Here is a 15746-nt window from a genome sequence, read left to right on the forward strand (position 1 = left end):
GCAGTGCAAGAGTGTTCCCTTTTCTCCACACCCTATCCAGCATTTATTGTTTCTAGATTTTTTGATGATGGCCATTCTGACTGGTGTGAGATGATATCTCATTGTAGTTTTGATTTGCATTTCTCTAATGATTAGTGATGTTGAGCATTCTTTCATGTGTTTGTTGGCAGTCTGTATATCTTCTTTGGAGAAATGTCTATTTAGGTCTTCTGCCCATTTTTGGATTGGGTTGTTTGTTTTCTTGTTATTGAGCTGCGTGAGCTGCTTGTAAATTTTGGAGATTAATCCTTTGTCGGTTGCTTCATTTGCAAATATTTTCTCCCATTCTGAGGGTTGTCTTTTGGTCTTGTTTATGGTTTCCTTTGCTGTGCAAAAGCTTTGAAGTTTCATTAGGTCCCATTTGTTTATTTTTGTTTTTATTTCCATTACTCTAGGAGGTGGGTCAGAAAGGATCTTGCTTTGATTTATGTCATAGAGTGTTCTGCCTATGTTTTCCTGTAAGAGTTTGATAGTTTCTGGCCTTACATTTAGGTCTTTAATCCATTTTGAGCTTATTTTTGTGTATGGTGTTAGGGAGTGATCTAATCTCATACTTTTACATGTACCTGTCCAGTTTTCCCAGCACCACTTATTGAAGAGGCTGTCCTTTCTTCATTGTACATTACTGCCACCTTTATCAAAGATAAGGTGTCCATATGTGCATGGGTTTATCTCTGGGCTTTCTATCCTGTTCCATTGATCTATCTTTCTGTTTTTGTGCCAGTACCGTACCGTCTTGATGACTGTAGCTTTGTAGTATAGTCTGAAGTCAGGGAGCCTGATTCCTCCAGTTCCTTCTTTCGTTCTCAAGATTGCTTTGGCTATTCGGGGTCTTTTGTGTTTCCATACAAATTGTGAAATTTTTTGTTCTAGTTCTGTGAAAAATGCCAGTGGTAGTTTGATAGGGATTGCATTGAATCTATAGATTGCTTTGGGTAGTAGAGTCATTTTCACAATGTTGATTCTTCCAATCCAAGAACATGGTATATCTCTCCATCTATTTATATCATCTTTAATTTCTTTCATCAGTGTCTTATAATTTTCTGCATACAGGTCTTTTGTCTCCTTAGGTAGGTTTCTTCCTAGATATTTTATTCTTTTTGTTGCAATGGTAAATGGGAGTGTTTTCTTGATTTCACTTTCAGATTTTTCATCATTAGTATATAGGAATGCCAGAGATTTCTGTGCATTAATTTTGTATCCTGCCACTTTACCAAATTCATTGATTAGCTCTAGTAGTTTTCTGGTAGCATCTTTAGGGTTCGCTATGTATAGGATCATGTCATCTGCAAACAGTGACAGCTTTACTTCTTCTTTTCCAATTTGGAATCCTTTTATTTCCTTTTCTTCTCTGATTGCTGTGGCTAAAACTTCCAAAACAATGTTGAATAATAGTGGTGAGAGTGGGCAACCTTGTCTTGTTCCTGATCTTAGTGGAAATGCTTTCAGTTTTTCACCATTGAGGATGATGTTGGCTGTGGGCTTGTCATATATGGCCTTTATTATGTTGAGGAAAGTTCCCTCTATGCCTACTTTCTGCAGGGTTTTTATCATAAATGGATGTTGAATTTTGTCAAAAGCTTTCTCTGCATCTATTGAGATGATCATATGGTTTTTCTCCTTCAATTTGTTAATATGGTTTATCACATTGATAGATTTGCGTATATTGAAGAATCCTTGCATTCCTGGAATGAACCCCACTTGATCATGGTGTATGATCCTTTTAATGTGCTGTTGGATTCTGTTTGCTAGTATTTTGTTGAGGATTTTTGCATCTATGTTCATCAGTGATATTGGCCTGTAGTTTTCTTTCTTTGTGACATCCTTGTCTGGTTTTGGTATCAAGGTGATGGTGGCCTCGTAGAAGGAGTTAGGGAGTGGTCCTCCCTCTGCTATATTTTGGAAGAGTTTGAGAAGGATAGGTGTTAGCTCTTCTCTAAATGTTTGATAGAATTCGCCTGTGAAGCCATCTCATCCTGGGCTTTTCTTTGTTGGAAGATTTTTAATCACAGTTTCAATTTCAGTGCTTGTGATTGGTCTGTTCATATTTTCTATTTCTTCCTGATTCAGTCTTGGCAGGTTGTGCATTTCTAAGAATTTGTCCATTTCTTCCAGATTGTCCATTTTATTGGCATAGAGTTGCTTGTAGTAATCTCTCATGATCTCTTTTATCTCTGCAGTGTCAGTTGTTACCTCTCCTTTTTCATTTCTAATTCTATTGATTTGAGTCTTCTCCCTTTTTTTCTTGATGAGTCTGGCTAGTGGTTTATCTATTTTGTTTATCTTCTCAAAGAACCAGCTTTTAGTTTTATTGATCTTTGCTATTGTTTCCTTCATTTCTTTTTCATTTATTTCTGATCTGATTTTTATGATTTGTTTCCTTCTGCTAGCTTTGGGGTTTTTTGGTTCTTCTTTCTCTAATTGCTTGAAGTGCAAGGTTAGGTTGTTTATTCGAGATGTTTCCTGCTTCTTAAGGCGGGCTTGTATTGCTATAAACTTCCCCCTTAGAACTGCTTTTGCTGCATCCCACAGGTTTTGGGTCGTTGTGTCTCCATTGTCATTTGTTTCTAGGTATTTTTTGATTTCCTCTTTGATTTCTTCAGTGATCTCTTCATTATTAAGTAGTGTATTGTTTAGCCTCCATGTGTTTGTATTTTTTACAGATCTTTTCCTGTAATTGATATCTAGTCTCATGGCGTTGTGGTCAGAAAAGATACTTGATACAATTTCAATTTTCTTAAATTTACCAAGGCTTGATTTGTGACCTAAGATATGATCTATCCTGGAGAATGTTCCATGAGCACTTGAGAAAAATGTGTATTCTGTTGTTTTTGGATGGAGTGTCCTATAAATATCAATTAAGTCCATCTTGTTTAATGTATCATTTAAAGCTTGTGTTTCCTTATTTATTTTCATTTTGGATGATCTGTCCATGGGTGAAAGTGGGGTGTTTAAGTCCCCTACTATGAATGTGTTACTGTCGATTTCCCCTTTTATGGCTGTTAGTATTTGCCTTATGTATTGAGGTGATCCTATGTTGGGTGCATAAATATTTACAATTGTTATATCTTCTTCTTGGATCGATCCCTTGATCATTATGTAGTGTCCTTCTTTGTCTCTTTTAATAGTCCTTATTTTAAAGTCTATTTTGTCTGATATGAGAATTGCTACTCCAGCTTTCTTTTGGCTTCCATTTGCATGGAATATCTTTTTCCATCCCCTTACTTTCAGTCTGTATGTGTCTTTAGGTCTGAAGTGGGTCTCTTGTAGACAGCATATATAAGGGTCTTGTTTTTGTATCCATTCAGCTAATCTGTGTCTTTTGGTGGGAGCATTTAGTCCATTTACATTTAAGGTAATTATCGATATGTATGTTCCCATTCCCATTTTCTAAATTGTTTTGGGTTCGTTATTATAGGTCTTTTCCTTGTCTTGTGTTTCTTGCCTAGAGAAGATCCTTTAGCATTTGTTGTAAAGCTGGTTTGGTGGTGCTGAACTCTCTCAGCTTTTGCTTGTCTGTAAAGGTTTTAATTTCTCCATCAAATCTGAATGAGATCCTTGCTGGGTAGAGTAGTCTTGGCTGCATGTTTTTCTCCTTCATCACTTTCAGTATGTCCTGCCACTCCCTTCTGGCTTGTAGGGTTTCTGCTGAGAGATCAGCTGTTAACCTTATGGGGATTCCCTTATGTGTTATTTGTTGTTTTTCCCTTGCTGCTTTTAATATGCTTTCTTTGTATTTAATTTTTGACAGTTTGATTAATATGTGTCTTGGCGTATTTCTCCTTGTATTTATCTTGTATGGGACTCTCTGTGCTTCCTGGACTTGATTAACTATTTCCTTTCCCATATTAGGGAAGTTTTCAACTATAATCTCTTCAAATATTTCTCAGTCCCTTTCTTTTTCTCTTCTTCTTCTGGAACCCCTATATTTCGAATGTTGGTGCGTTTAATGTTGTCCCAGAGGTCTCTGAGACTGTCCTCAGTTCTTTTCATTCTTTTTTCTTTATTCTGCTCTGCAGTAGTTATTTCCACTATTTTATCTTCCAGGTCACTTATCCGTTCTTCTGCCTCAGTTATTCTGCTATTGATCCCACCTAGAGTACTTTTAATTTCATTTATTGTGTTGTTCATCGTTGCTTGTTTCATCTTTAGTTCTTCTAGGTCCTTGTTAACTGATTCTTGCATTTTGTCCAATCTATTGTCCATTTTATCTCCAAGATTTCGGATCAACCTTACTATCATTATTCTGAATTCTCTTTCAGGTAGACTGCCTATTTCCTCTTCATTTGTTAGGTCTGGTGCATTTTTATCTTGCTCCTTTATCTGCTGTGTGTTTTTCTGTCTTCTCATTTTGCTTATCTTACTGTGTTTGGGGTCTCCTTTTTGCAGGCTGCAGGTTTGTAGTTCCTCCTGTTTTTGATGTCTGTCTCCAGTGGCTAAGGTTGGTTCAGTGGGTTGTGTAGGCTTCCTGGTGGAGGGGACTAGTGCCTGTGTTGTGGTGGATGAGGCTGGATCTTGTCTCTCTAGTGAGCAGGTTCACGTCTGGTGGTGTGTTTGGGGGTGTCTGTGGCCTTATTATGATTTTAGGCAGCCTCTCTGCTAATGGGTGGGGTTGTGTTCCTGTTTTGCTAGTTGTTTGGCATAGGATGTCCAGCACTGTAGCTTGCTGGTCGTTGAGTGAAGCTGGGTGCTGGTGTTAAGATGGAGGTCTCTGGGAGATTTTCGCCGTTTGATATTATGTGGAGCTGGGAGGTCTCTTGTTGATCAGTGTCCTGAAGTTGGCTGTCCTACCTCAGAGGCAGAGCCCTGCCTCCTGGCTGGAGCACCAAAAGCTTTTCATCCACAGGCTTCTGGTCATAGATGAGTATCTCCATGCATTTTAATGGCAGGACAATCAGTTCAAGTCTCCTTTTATTCTTAAGCCAAAGTTCCAAAGTGCTGCAGAGATTTACCTGGTCCAGCTGTATTCAAAGCGGGGTTCATAGAGCAGCATTTCTTTTTTTTTCAAAGAGGGCGCACTGGGTGTGTTCCGGTGTGTGGTCCTGACGGATGGACAGGGAGAGGATGGGCTGGAGGGAGCTAAGCATCAGGGCAGGCGCAGAGCATGGCGGAGTCAAGCCCAGGCGCTGCAGCCCCGACCACTCTTCCCAGATAAAGCTCACCAGATCTCAGCAGTTCTACAGGTGCGGAAGTGGGGTCCTGGGATGAGAACCACCTGGGTACCTGGAGTGTTGTAGGCCCCTCCTCCCAGGCTCCTCGTAAGGAGTCTTGTTCACACCACCCGTCGCGTAAACCCCAATGCTGATGGACTCTTACCTCCCCTGCGACTTCTAGCCCTTCAGAGTCACAGTGCAAGGGAGCCTCGGCCAAAGGCCTGGCAAGGTCAGAGGAAGGGCTCTGCTCCAAAGGCCGTGAGGGAAAAGACCTCCACCGGAATCTGTCTGTAAGGGTTTTAATTTCTCTGTCGAATCTGAATGAGATCCTTGCTGGGTGGAGTAATCTTGGTTGTAGGTTTTTCTCTTTCATCACTCTCAGTATGTCCTGCCACTCCCTTCTGGCTTGCAGAGTTTCTGCTGAAAGATCAGCTGTTAACCTTATGGGGATTCCCTTCTATGTTCTTTGTTGTTTTTCCCTTGCTGTTTTTAATATTTTTTCTTTGTATTTAATTTTTGATAGTTTGGTTAATATGTGTCTTGGCATGTTTCTCCTTGGATTTATCCTGTGTGGGACTCTTTGTGCTTCCTAGACTTGATTAACTATTTCCTTTCCCATATTAAGGAAGTTTTCAACTATAACTCTTCAAACATTTTCTCAGTCCCTTTCTTTTTCTTTTCTTCTTCTGGGACCCCTCATAATTTGAATGTTGGTGCGTTTAATATTGTCCCAGAGGTCTCTGAGACTGTCCCCAATTCTTTTCATTCTTTTTTCTTTATTCTGCTCTGCAGTAGTTATTTCCACTATTTTATCTTCCAGGTCACTTATCTGTCCTTCTGCCTCAGTTATTCTGCTATTGATTCCTTCTAGAGAGTTTTTAATTTCATTTATTGTGTTGTTCATCATTGTTTGTTTGCTCTTCCATTCTCTAGGTCCTTGTTAAACGTTTCTTGTATTTTCTCCATTCTATTTCCAAGATTTTAGATCATCTTGACTATCATTACTCTGAATTCTTTTTCAGGTAGACTGCCTATTTCCTCTTCATTTGTTTTGTATGGTGGGTTTTTACCTTGCTCCTTCATCTACTGTGTGTTTCTGTCTTCTCATTTTGCTTAACTTACTGTGTTTGGGGTCTCCTCTTCACAGGCTGCAGGTTCGTAGTTTCCATTGTTTTTGGTGTCTGCCCCCAGTGGGTGAGGTTGGTTCAGTGGGTTGTGTAGGCTTCCTGGTGGAGGGGACTGGTGCCTGTGTTCTGGTGGGTGAGGCTGGATCTTGTCTTTCTGGTGGGCAGGTCCACGTCTGGTGGTGTGTTTTGGGGTGTCTGTGACCTTATTATGATTTTAGGCAGCCTCTCTGCTAATGGGTGGGGTTGCGTTCCTATCTTGCTAGTTGTTTGGCATAGGGTGTCCAGCACTGTGGCTTGCTGGTCGTTGAGTGGAGCTGGGTCTTAGCGTTGAGATGGAGATCTCTGGGAGACCTTTTGCTGTTTGATATTACATGGAGCTGGGAGGTCTCTGGTGAACCAATGTCCTGAACTTGGCTCTCCCACCTCAGAGGCACAGGCCTGACACCTGGCGGGAGCACCAAGACCCTGTCAGCCACACGGCTCAGAAGAAAAGGGAGAAAAAAAGCAAGTAGGCAAGAAAAACTAAATAAATAAATAAAATAAAGTTATTAAAATAAAAAATAATTATTAAAAATTAAAAAGTAATTAAAAAGATGAAAAAAGTAGAAAGAAGAGAGCAACCAAACCAAAAAACAAATCCACCAATGATAACAAGCACTAAAAACTATTTAAAAAAAAAAAGGACAGACAGAACCCTAGGACAAATGGTAAAAGCAAAGCTATACAGACAAAATCACACACAGAAGCATACACATACACACTGACAAAAAGAGAAAAAGGGAAACAAGAAATATTTTGCTGCTCCCAAATTCCACCTCCTCAATTTGGGATGATTCATTGTCTGTTTAGGCATTCCACAGATGCAGGGTACATCAAGTTGATTGTGGAGATTTAATCCGCTGCTCCTGAGGCTGCTGGGAGAACTTTCCCTTTCTCTTCTTTGTTCACACAGCTCCTGGGGTTCAGCTTTGGATTTGGACCCATCTCTGCGTGTAGGTCACCTGAGGGCGTCTGTTCCTGCCCAGACAGGACTGGGTTAAAGGAGCTGCTGCTTCAGGGGCTCCGGCTCACTCAGGCCGGGGGAAGGGAGGGGTACGGATGCGGGGCGAGCCTGCGGCGGCAGAGGCCAGCATGACGTTGCACCAGCCTGAGGTGCGCCGTGCGTTCTCCCGGGGAAATTGTCCCTGAATCCCGGGACCCTGACAGTGGCAGGCTGCACAGGCTTCCAGGAGGGGAGGTGTGGAGAGTGGCCTGTGCTCGCACACAGGCTTCTCGGTGGCGGCAGCAGCAGCCTTAGCGTCCCACGCCCGTCTTTGGGGTCTGCGCTGATAGCTGCAGCTCATGCCCGCCTCTGGAGCTCGTTTAGGCGGTGCTCTGAATCCCCTCTCCTCACGCACCCTGAAACAATGATCTCTTGCCTCTTCAGCAGTTCAGACTTTTCCCCAAACTCCCTCCCGGCTAGCTGTGGCGCAATAGCCCCCTTCAGGCTGTGTTCACACAGCCAACGCCTGTCCTTTTCCTGGGATCTGACCTCCGAAGCCCAAGCCTCAGCTCCCAGCCCCAACCCGCCCCGGCGGGCGAGCAGACACGCTTCTCAGGCTGATGAGTGCTGGTCGGCTCCGATCCTCTGTGCGGGAATCTCTCCGCTTTGCCCTCTGCACCCCTGTTGCTGCGCTCTCCTCCGCGGCTCCAAAGCTTCCCACCCCCACCCCCCATCTGCACCAGTGAAGGGGCTTCCTAGTGTGTGGAAACCTTTCCTCCTTCACGGCTCCCTCCCACTGGTGCAGGTTCCGTCCTTATTCTTTTGTCTCTGTTTTTTCTTTTTTCTTTTGCCCTGCCCAGGTACGTTTGGAATTTCTTGCCTTTTGGGAGGTCTGAAGTCTTCTGCCAGTGTTCAGTAGGTGTTCTGTAGGAGTTGTTCCACATGTAGATGTATTTCTGTTGTATTTGTGGGAAGGAAGGTGATCTCCAGGTCTTACTCTTCCGCCATCTTGAAGGTCTCCCCCCATAATTTATATTTATTCAGAGGATCTACCAGTACTTTAAAACAATCTGTGTTTTACATGGCAAATTGTCTGTCATTAAAATGCTAATGAGATGGTAAACAGCTGCTAATGAAGGGTGGCAGCTAAGTAGTTTTCGAGCCCTGTCTTTATTAGCCTAGAGATTTGATTGGGTAAGGGGGATCATGGTACATTCTGACCTTTGTCGATGGAGCAATCTGTTTGACAAGCTCCATGTTGCATTCTGTTTGATTTGAGTTTGTTAGTACAAAGTGACTCTTGCAGGCTCTCCAGGGCCATGTGTTACAATGTTATCAGAGCCACCATTGTGGGCTTAGAGAAAGAATTTTGCTTCCCTTTGGGAGACCTACAATGGCAAAATAATTATATATTTGTTCATCAGAAATGTTAAAAGACAAAATTCAACTGAGTAAAATTTAAAGATCTGATCGGTTTTATTGAACGATTCATGAATCAAGCAGCATCCCCTCCAGTGAGCAGGGCTACAGAAAGGGAAGATTCTTAAAGGCAAGACAAGAAAGTCATAAACAAAAAGGATTATTTCAGGCTTAGGTAACCTATCTATGCGGGACAGAAGGAGTCTGTGTGGCAGATTACTTCCTCTTCCTTTGGGGGATGGATGACCAGTTGCCTCATTGGTGCTGACCAGAAGATTCCACATTAACTGGTTAGGATAACATTCCTGAGTAGGATTACATTCCTAGGTTCTAACTGCAATTAGGTTAGGTACTAGCACAAGTGACCCCGTTTTAGGCCTTTTGTTTCTTTTTTAACAGGCAGCTTTAAGTATACTGTATGCTTTTAGACTTTAGACTTTTGACAATTATAATAATTGTAAATAGTAAAAGGCCATTGGTCTAATATAAGAAATACCTGTTTTTCAATTTAGCTAAGATTTTTTTTTTCTTTTTTTGGCTGCATTGGGTGTTCGTTGCTGCACACAGACTTTCTCTAGTTGCAGTGAGTGGGGGCTACTCTCTGTTGTGGTGAGCAGGCTTCTCATTGCAGTGGCTTCTCTTGTTGCAGAGCACGGCCTCTAGGTACACGGGCTTTAGGAGCTGTGGCACGCAGGCTCAGTAGTTGTGGCTCATGGGCTCTAGAGTGCAGGCTCAGTAGTTGTGGTGCATGGGCTTAGCTGCTGCACAGCATGTGGGATCTTCCCGGACCAGGGATAAAACCCGTGTCCCCTGCAGTGGCAGGCAGGTTCTTAACCACTGCGCCACCAGGGAAGTCCCTTAGCTAAGATTTTGAAGCAAAGCTTTTAAGATAAATATTTTAGTAAATGCCTCTGTAACATTTGACATATTGATAAAATATATCATCTTGGACCTGCAAGCTCTGAAGTTAGCAATGTTAGAAGGAGAATGTGTAATTAAATGCAGGGTGGTTATGTGAATGCCAGGCTGAGATCAGAGTATTTACTTTGGCATCAGAAAAAGACACAAAAAAATTCTGTTTGACCTATACTTTTGGCTGATTCTCTTTGGCTGAGTCCTACTCTATATTCCCTAATGGATAGGCTGACCTAAAGACTTGCCATTACAGATAAATGCTTCAGATGCCCTTCTCTTTTTTCAGTTTTTAGGATCAAAGTAAATGAGGTATGACAGTCCATTAAACACTACTGCGAGTAATGTTCTGGAATGATTTGAAATATTATGCAGAGTTTATGAAGGAAATTCATTACCAAAAAATATACCATTGAAATAGAAATTTTAACTATTCTGGGACACCATGAAAGAAGACTGGTGGAAATTTTAATAGTCAGAGCATTTTCCCATACTGTTCATTTCTCCTTGAAGCCAGCAGGGGATTTTAGGCATATAATTATTTGTGGTCCTAGGTAGGCATGTCAGGAGAAATTGGAACCTTCATACCCTGCTGGTGGTAATGTAAAATGGTTTAGCCATTTTGGAAAACAGTTTGGAAGTTCTCAAAAGGTTAAACCATATGACTACCATATGACCCAACAATCCCCAATTCCACTCTTAGGTATATATGCAAGAGAACTAAAAACCTGTTGCCACACAAAAACTTAGAAACGAATGTTCATAGCAGCATTATTCATAATGGCCAAAAAGTGGAAACAACCCAAATGCCAATCAACTGATGAATAAATAAGCCAAAAATTGTACATCTACAATGGAATATTATTCAGCTTTAAAAAGAAATGAAATTCTGATACATGCTACAACACGGAGGCGCCTTAAAAACATGCCAAGTAAAAGAAAACAGTCACAAAAAAACTCGTATTGTATGATTTCATTTAAATGAAATGTCCAGAATAGACGTATCTGTAGAGACAGAAAGACTAGTGGTTACCAAGAGCTGGAGGTGTTGGGAAGAATTGGGGGTGTCTGCCAGTGGGTATGGAGTTTCTTTTATTGCCTGTGGTCCTGGTTGCACAACTCTGAACATGCTGAAAATCATTGAATTGTACACTTCAAGTAAGTGAATTTTATCTCAATATGCCTGTTGTATTTTGTTTAGAAAGGGCATATCAGAGCCTGTCTCCTGGAGAGCCACCTGCAGCAGCGATTACTTATCTGCAGTATGTAGAGCTTATAGGCTAGAGAAAAATGCATGTTACCCTGGAGAGGAGTGTTTTAAATCTCCTACAGACAGGTTACACCAGATATGTAAAGACAGCTAATAAATTATTAAAAGGATAGTTGCTAAAATAATACAAGGCTCATTAGAAATAAAAGTTGAAGTCAAGAATTTGGTTCCAAATCCTCCCTGTCGCCCAAAACCCTGCCTTTACCCTGATTAAAATCACCCCTTTTAGATTCTCTTACTCTCCAGTGTCCAGACTAAGGGCAACTTTCTGTTTGTTTGGGGTTTTTGGGGGGGGTTTTGTTATTTTTTTGGGGGGGTAGGAGTTTATTAACTTATTTATTTTTGCTGTGTCGGGTCTTCATTTCTGTGCGAGGGCTTTCTCTAGTTGTGGTAAGCGGGGGCCACTCTTCATCGCAGGGCGCAGGCCTCTCACTATCGCGGCCTCTCTTGTTGCGGAGCACAGGCTCCAGACGTGCAGGCTCAGTAGTTGTGGCTCATGGGCCTAGTTGTTCTGCGGCATGTGGGATCCTCCCAGACCAGGGCTCAAACCCGTGTCCCCTGCACTAGCTGGCAGATTCTCAACCACTGCGCCACCAGGGAAGCCCCCTGTTTGTTTTTTTTAAGAGAACAAATTGTTTGAGTGATAAGTTTCCTGGGATTGGACAGTAACTATAAGAGTCCAAGGTTTACTTCCCCTGGTAAAAACCCTATAATTATCTCTGATTTGCATAAAATGCGCCGACTAGCCATTCAATAATTGTGAATAGTAAATTGCATCTGGCTTCAAGAGGCTCCTCCCCTCCTCTCTCCTACATTTTTGGTGAACAAGAGGATGATATTCTGCCTCACCTGCCAGCAGGATCTGTGTACTGTGTATCTCAGCACAGTCTGAGCAGCCTTTGACCTTTGCCATAGGGACACATTCTGTTTCACTGTCTTAGACATTGAGCAAGAAGACCCTTTTAAGTGTATTTTCTCCTCCTGTGCCATTTGCTGACTCCCAGCATAACTCTCTCGCTTGCAGGTTGCAGCTCAGCAGTCTTGTTTTTGCACTGTAAGTTGGGGAGGGAGATGGATGTGAGCAAGAGATTGAATTCATTTTTGTTTTGTTCTTGGCAGGCAGTACATGCCACTCTACTACCCTTCCTGCTCTTGTGCGCACACCTACCCTGATGATGCAGCCTTCACTGGATATCAAACCATTTATGTCTTTTCCAGTAGACAGTAATTCTGCTGCTGTTGGGCTGTTTCCAAATTTTAACACAGTGAGTAAATGCATTTTTATTTTATTTGTCTCCTCCTCAATCTCTTTCTTTCATTACAATTGTGAATAGGCAATAGATATAGCTTGTTTCCAAAGTGTGTAGTTTTAGACCATATATTGGTTATACATTATGAAAGATAATGCTTCACCCATGAGAGTTAGTCCAAACAATAACCAGAATATTTATTTTATAAATATTTCCACAGGCGACTTTTCACCCGTTACTTTGTGCAATTTTGATAGACTTTTCAATGGCTTGAGAACCCGTATCTTTTCTGGGATGCTGTTCACATGCTCAAGAACACAATTTAGAGGTATCAAGCCACACTGATTTTTCCCTACTAGTAGAAAGAAAAAGAAAGTGTATGTTTCATCTTCCTGGGTACATTTTTATTTGGGAGATTTTTTAGATAAAGACTCTTACACAAACAGAATTCTTATTTGGAGGCTATTATAGATTATGTGAATCCGATTCTATTAGTAAAAGGAAAAAAATCATTTTAGGTCGACATGTTACTTGTCTGCATGATACTTTGACATTCCCTTTAAACTACATGATAAATATTAGTGAATTACCTATAATTACCAGTGTTCTTCATTCAGGTCAGCTGAACTTCTTCTGTTTGAATGAAAGACAACTTTGTAGGTATGCCAAGTGGAACATGACATCTTTCAACAATAGAACTCAGCCTAAAATCAGTCCATAGCTAGATTCTAAGCTTAGAGTAAAAGAAAAGGTTAACCAGTTCAGATGATTGCATAAATTATGTCTGTTCAGTCAATAAATACAGTCAGTTGGGGTATGATGGTCTACATGAATGATACAGCATTATAGAAGCTACCATAATCAAGAAAAAGAATTGCATTACCAGACAGTGAACATCTGAAGTACTGCCAAATATTTCCTTCTGCAAATGTATCTTCTGTATGAAGTGAAAACATCAAGAGGATTTTTCCTCAAGGGATGTAAATAAAATGTGCTGACATGCCTTCTGTTGTGGCTTAGGCATTGTAAGGTAATTAGAGGGTAGGGGAAGAGCCAGCTTTTTAAAGAGCACTGGCCTCGACTTAGCAAGTAAACGGTTGAATATTTTCGTCCTCTTGGGCTTTTTCAGACACAAGTCACACAGGTTTTTTTTAAAAGGCCTGAAAAGATGAGCAGCATTTCTAGTGCAGTGGAGCAACTCAGTAAGATAAGTCATGCCTGTTCTGGTCACATTAATCCATCAGTAGTGACCATGCCAAAGCAACACATCGTGCCATTTTAGAGAACTTGAAATCAAGCATGCTTATCCTGTCCTCTATCTAAACATGGGTGATACATTCCAGACATAATTGAATTAAGCTACACTTCTGAAAACATTTACTAGGTCTTTGTATTTTGATTAATGTACATTTGGAAGACAGCATTTATAGCCACTGCAGAAGTCCAGTCACTGTCAGGAAGCAGTACTGATGACGTGGGTAAGCATACATGTCTCCTACTGTGGTTCACCTCTCTGTATTTTGTTTTTAACATCAGTAATACTTATTTCAAAAATTCAAATAAAACATTAGCATTCAAAGCAAAATGTCAAAGTCACCATTCCCGGCCCCTGCAGACACACTTATCCCTTCTCTAAAGGAAAGCGCCCTCAGCAGCTGGTATGCATCCTTCCAGCCCCTTCTAGATGTATGTTATGTACATATCTAATAGGAAACCAATCACTGTTGTCTTTTTACAACTGTGATCATCTGATTAGCGCTATTCTCTAAGTCACTTTTAGAGAATTTCTAAATGTCTTATATACACTTCTTTGTTCTTAAGGGCTGTAAAACAGAAATGAAAAGAATATTTTTATAAGTTCTTTTTAAAAAGATAGTCTCATAATGGCTTTTTAATGTTGTGTAGGACTTACAGATATATTAACTTGCTTTTTTGTTTGTTTATTCTGTATAGCAATTAACCTTATGATGTATTTGAGAAAATCCAAGGAATAATTCTAAGAGATGTTCGTTGTTTTTTCTTCTTAGAGGCAAATAAACTTGTAATTTTCAAATGAAAAAAATTTTTTCGTGAAAGTGAAGAATATAGCAATGAACTGCATGATATAGTCATTTTATTCTCTCTATATTATATCCAAGGCATTTATTGGATACAGAGTCCTTCTGGTAATGTATTAAAAATTAAGTCATTACAAGTGGGACCCTCTATCATCTTGCAAAAAAATGAATTTATGGAATCATGGGATTACCCATGATTTTTCACTGATTTGCAGTTTCAATTACTCTAATCCTTTTCCTATGGACTTTTCCATTCCAGTGTCTAACTCACCCCACAGATTTCCTAGGGCAATTTCATAAAAGTCACTGTCTACATTTTCCTAGGAAAATAGTTTTGCATTACTACTAATTAATTACTACTAGATTATTGTATTCTGTGATGTTTTACATTCTTCAAAGGACTCAGACCTTAGAACATTTTAATCGACCATGGTTATTATTCCTATTGTCTACATGAGGAAAAAGTGTTAGTAAAGGAAGAACTGAGTCTCGTATTAGAATCTTCTAACTTCAAAACTGATGTTCCAGCTCTTCTGTGTCCTTGGCTTTTTTGGTCCGTGTCACCTCCCACCTCATTCAGTGTGAATAAAGCTCAATCAGAAATCTTTTGTGCTCTTTTCTGGCAGCATGGTAGATAATTTTCAGCAGAATCATTAAGTAGAAAGAGGAAAGGATTTTTTGAATGTAGAATGTATTTTAAAAACAGTTATAGTTTCTTGTTAGCAAATTTTAAAAGTACATTCTACTCAGTAGTCTGTGTGCGCTTTGAAAACCAACATGAATGCTACCATAATCACTTCATTTTTAATCAAGGGTAATATTAGTAAATATAAGAAATATATTTTAACTCATAACCATTATCAGAAGAATGAACACTGTACTCTTGAGACCATAGCTGAAAGCTTTGGAAGTTCCAAGTTTTGCTATTTTCTTTGGATTTAAAAAATATATATAAAGTAATGGTTTCTTCCTATTTTTATAGCAGAGTATGATAATGTTACATGAGAAACATAGCAAGAAGGAAATGGGATTCTGTCATATTCCAAAGCAAATAGGTGCCTGTTCTATACTAAATTGTATGCAGTGAAGAGATATGCTTCACAGTGTTCTTTTAGTGGCTATCTTGCCTTTTACTCCATAAGATGAAATCTCTCTCAGTGTTTATAGGTGAGAATAAGCAAAAAATTCGAGACACTGTTCAAGCAGAGTTCTGAGGAGACACTAGGGAAAATGGGGTTTGGATCACTGATATTTTATGATGGGCTGTGTGTCAAGGATGCATGGCTGGAGAATGAGGATGTTAACCCTGCAAATTTAAAGATCTTGACCTTTATATCTAAAGTTTAATAGGCTTCTCTGCCTGGCAACTCACTGATGCTTACTTCTACACACCACTCCACCTTCATTTATTTGTCCTTCAGGGCCCAACCTAGAGATCACCTCCTTCACAGGAAACTTTCTGTGACTCTTGCAATCTGACTTAAGTGCCCATCCTCTGTATTTCCAGAGTACCTCCCGATTACATCATATTCTCCCT

General features: G+C 40.4%; 1 protein-coding gene across 4 annotated transcripts in view; it reads left to right on the forward strand.

The window, feature by feature from the left end:
• Positions 1-15746, forward strand: part of ZNF385B (zinc finger protein 385B) — a 315959-nt gene that overhangs the window by 221097 nt on the left and 79116 nt on the right. For all 4 annotated transcript variants that reach the window (XM_027126890.1, XM_027126899.1, XM_027126903.1 and 1 more), the window contains one exon: positions 12022-12167. In XM_027126890.1, the coding sequence (XP_026982691.1) occupies positions 12022-12167 (146 nt within the window). The remainder of the gene's footprint in view (positions 1-12021; positions 12168-15746) is intronic.

The sequence above is a fragment of the Aethalodelphis obliquidens genome, unplaced genomic scaffold, assembly GCF_003676395.1.
Source record: "Aethalodelphis obliquidens isolate GAN/ISIS:26980383/991018 unplaced genomic scaffold, ASM367639v1 scaffold2, whole genome shotgun sequence".
NCBI classification, from domain to species: domain Eukaryota; kingdom Metazoa; phylum Chordata; class Mammalia; order Artiodactyla; family Delphinidae; genus Aethalodelphis; species Aethalodelphis obliquidens.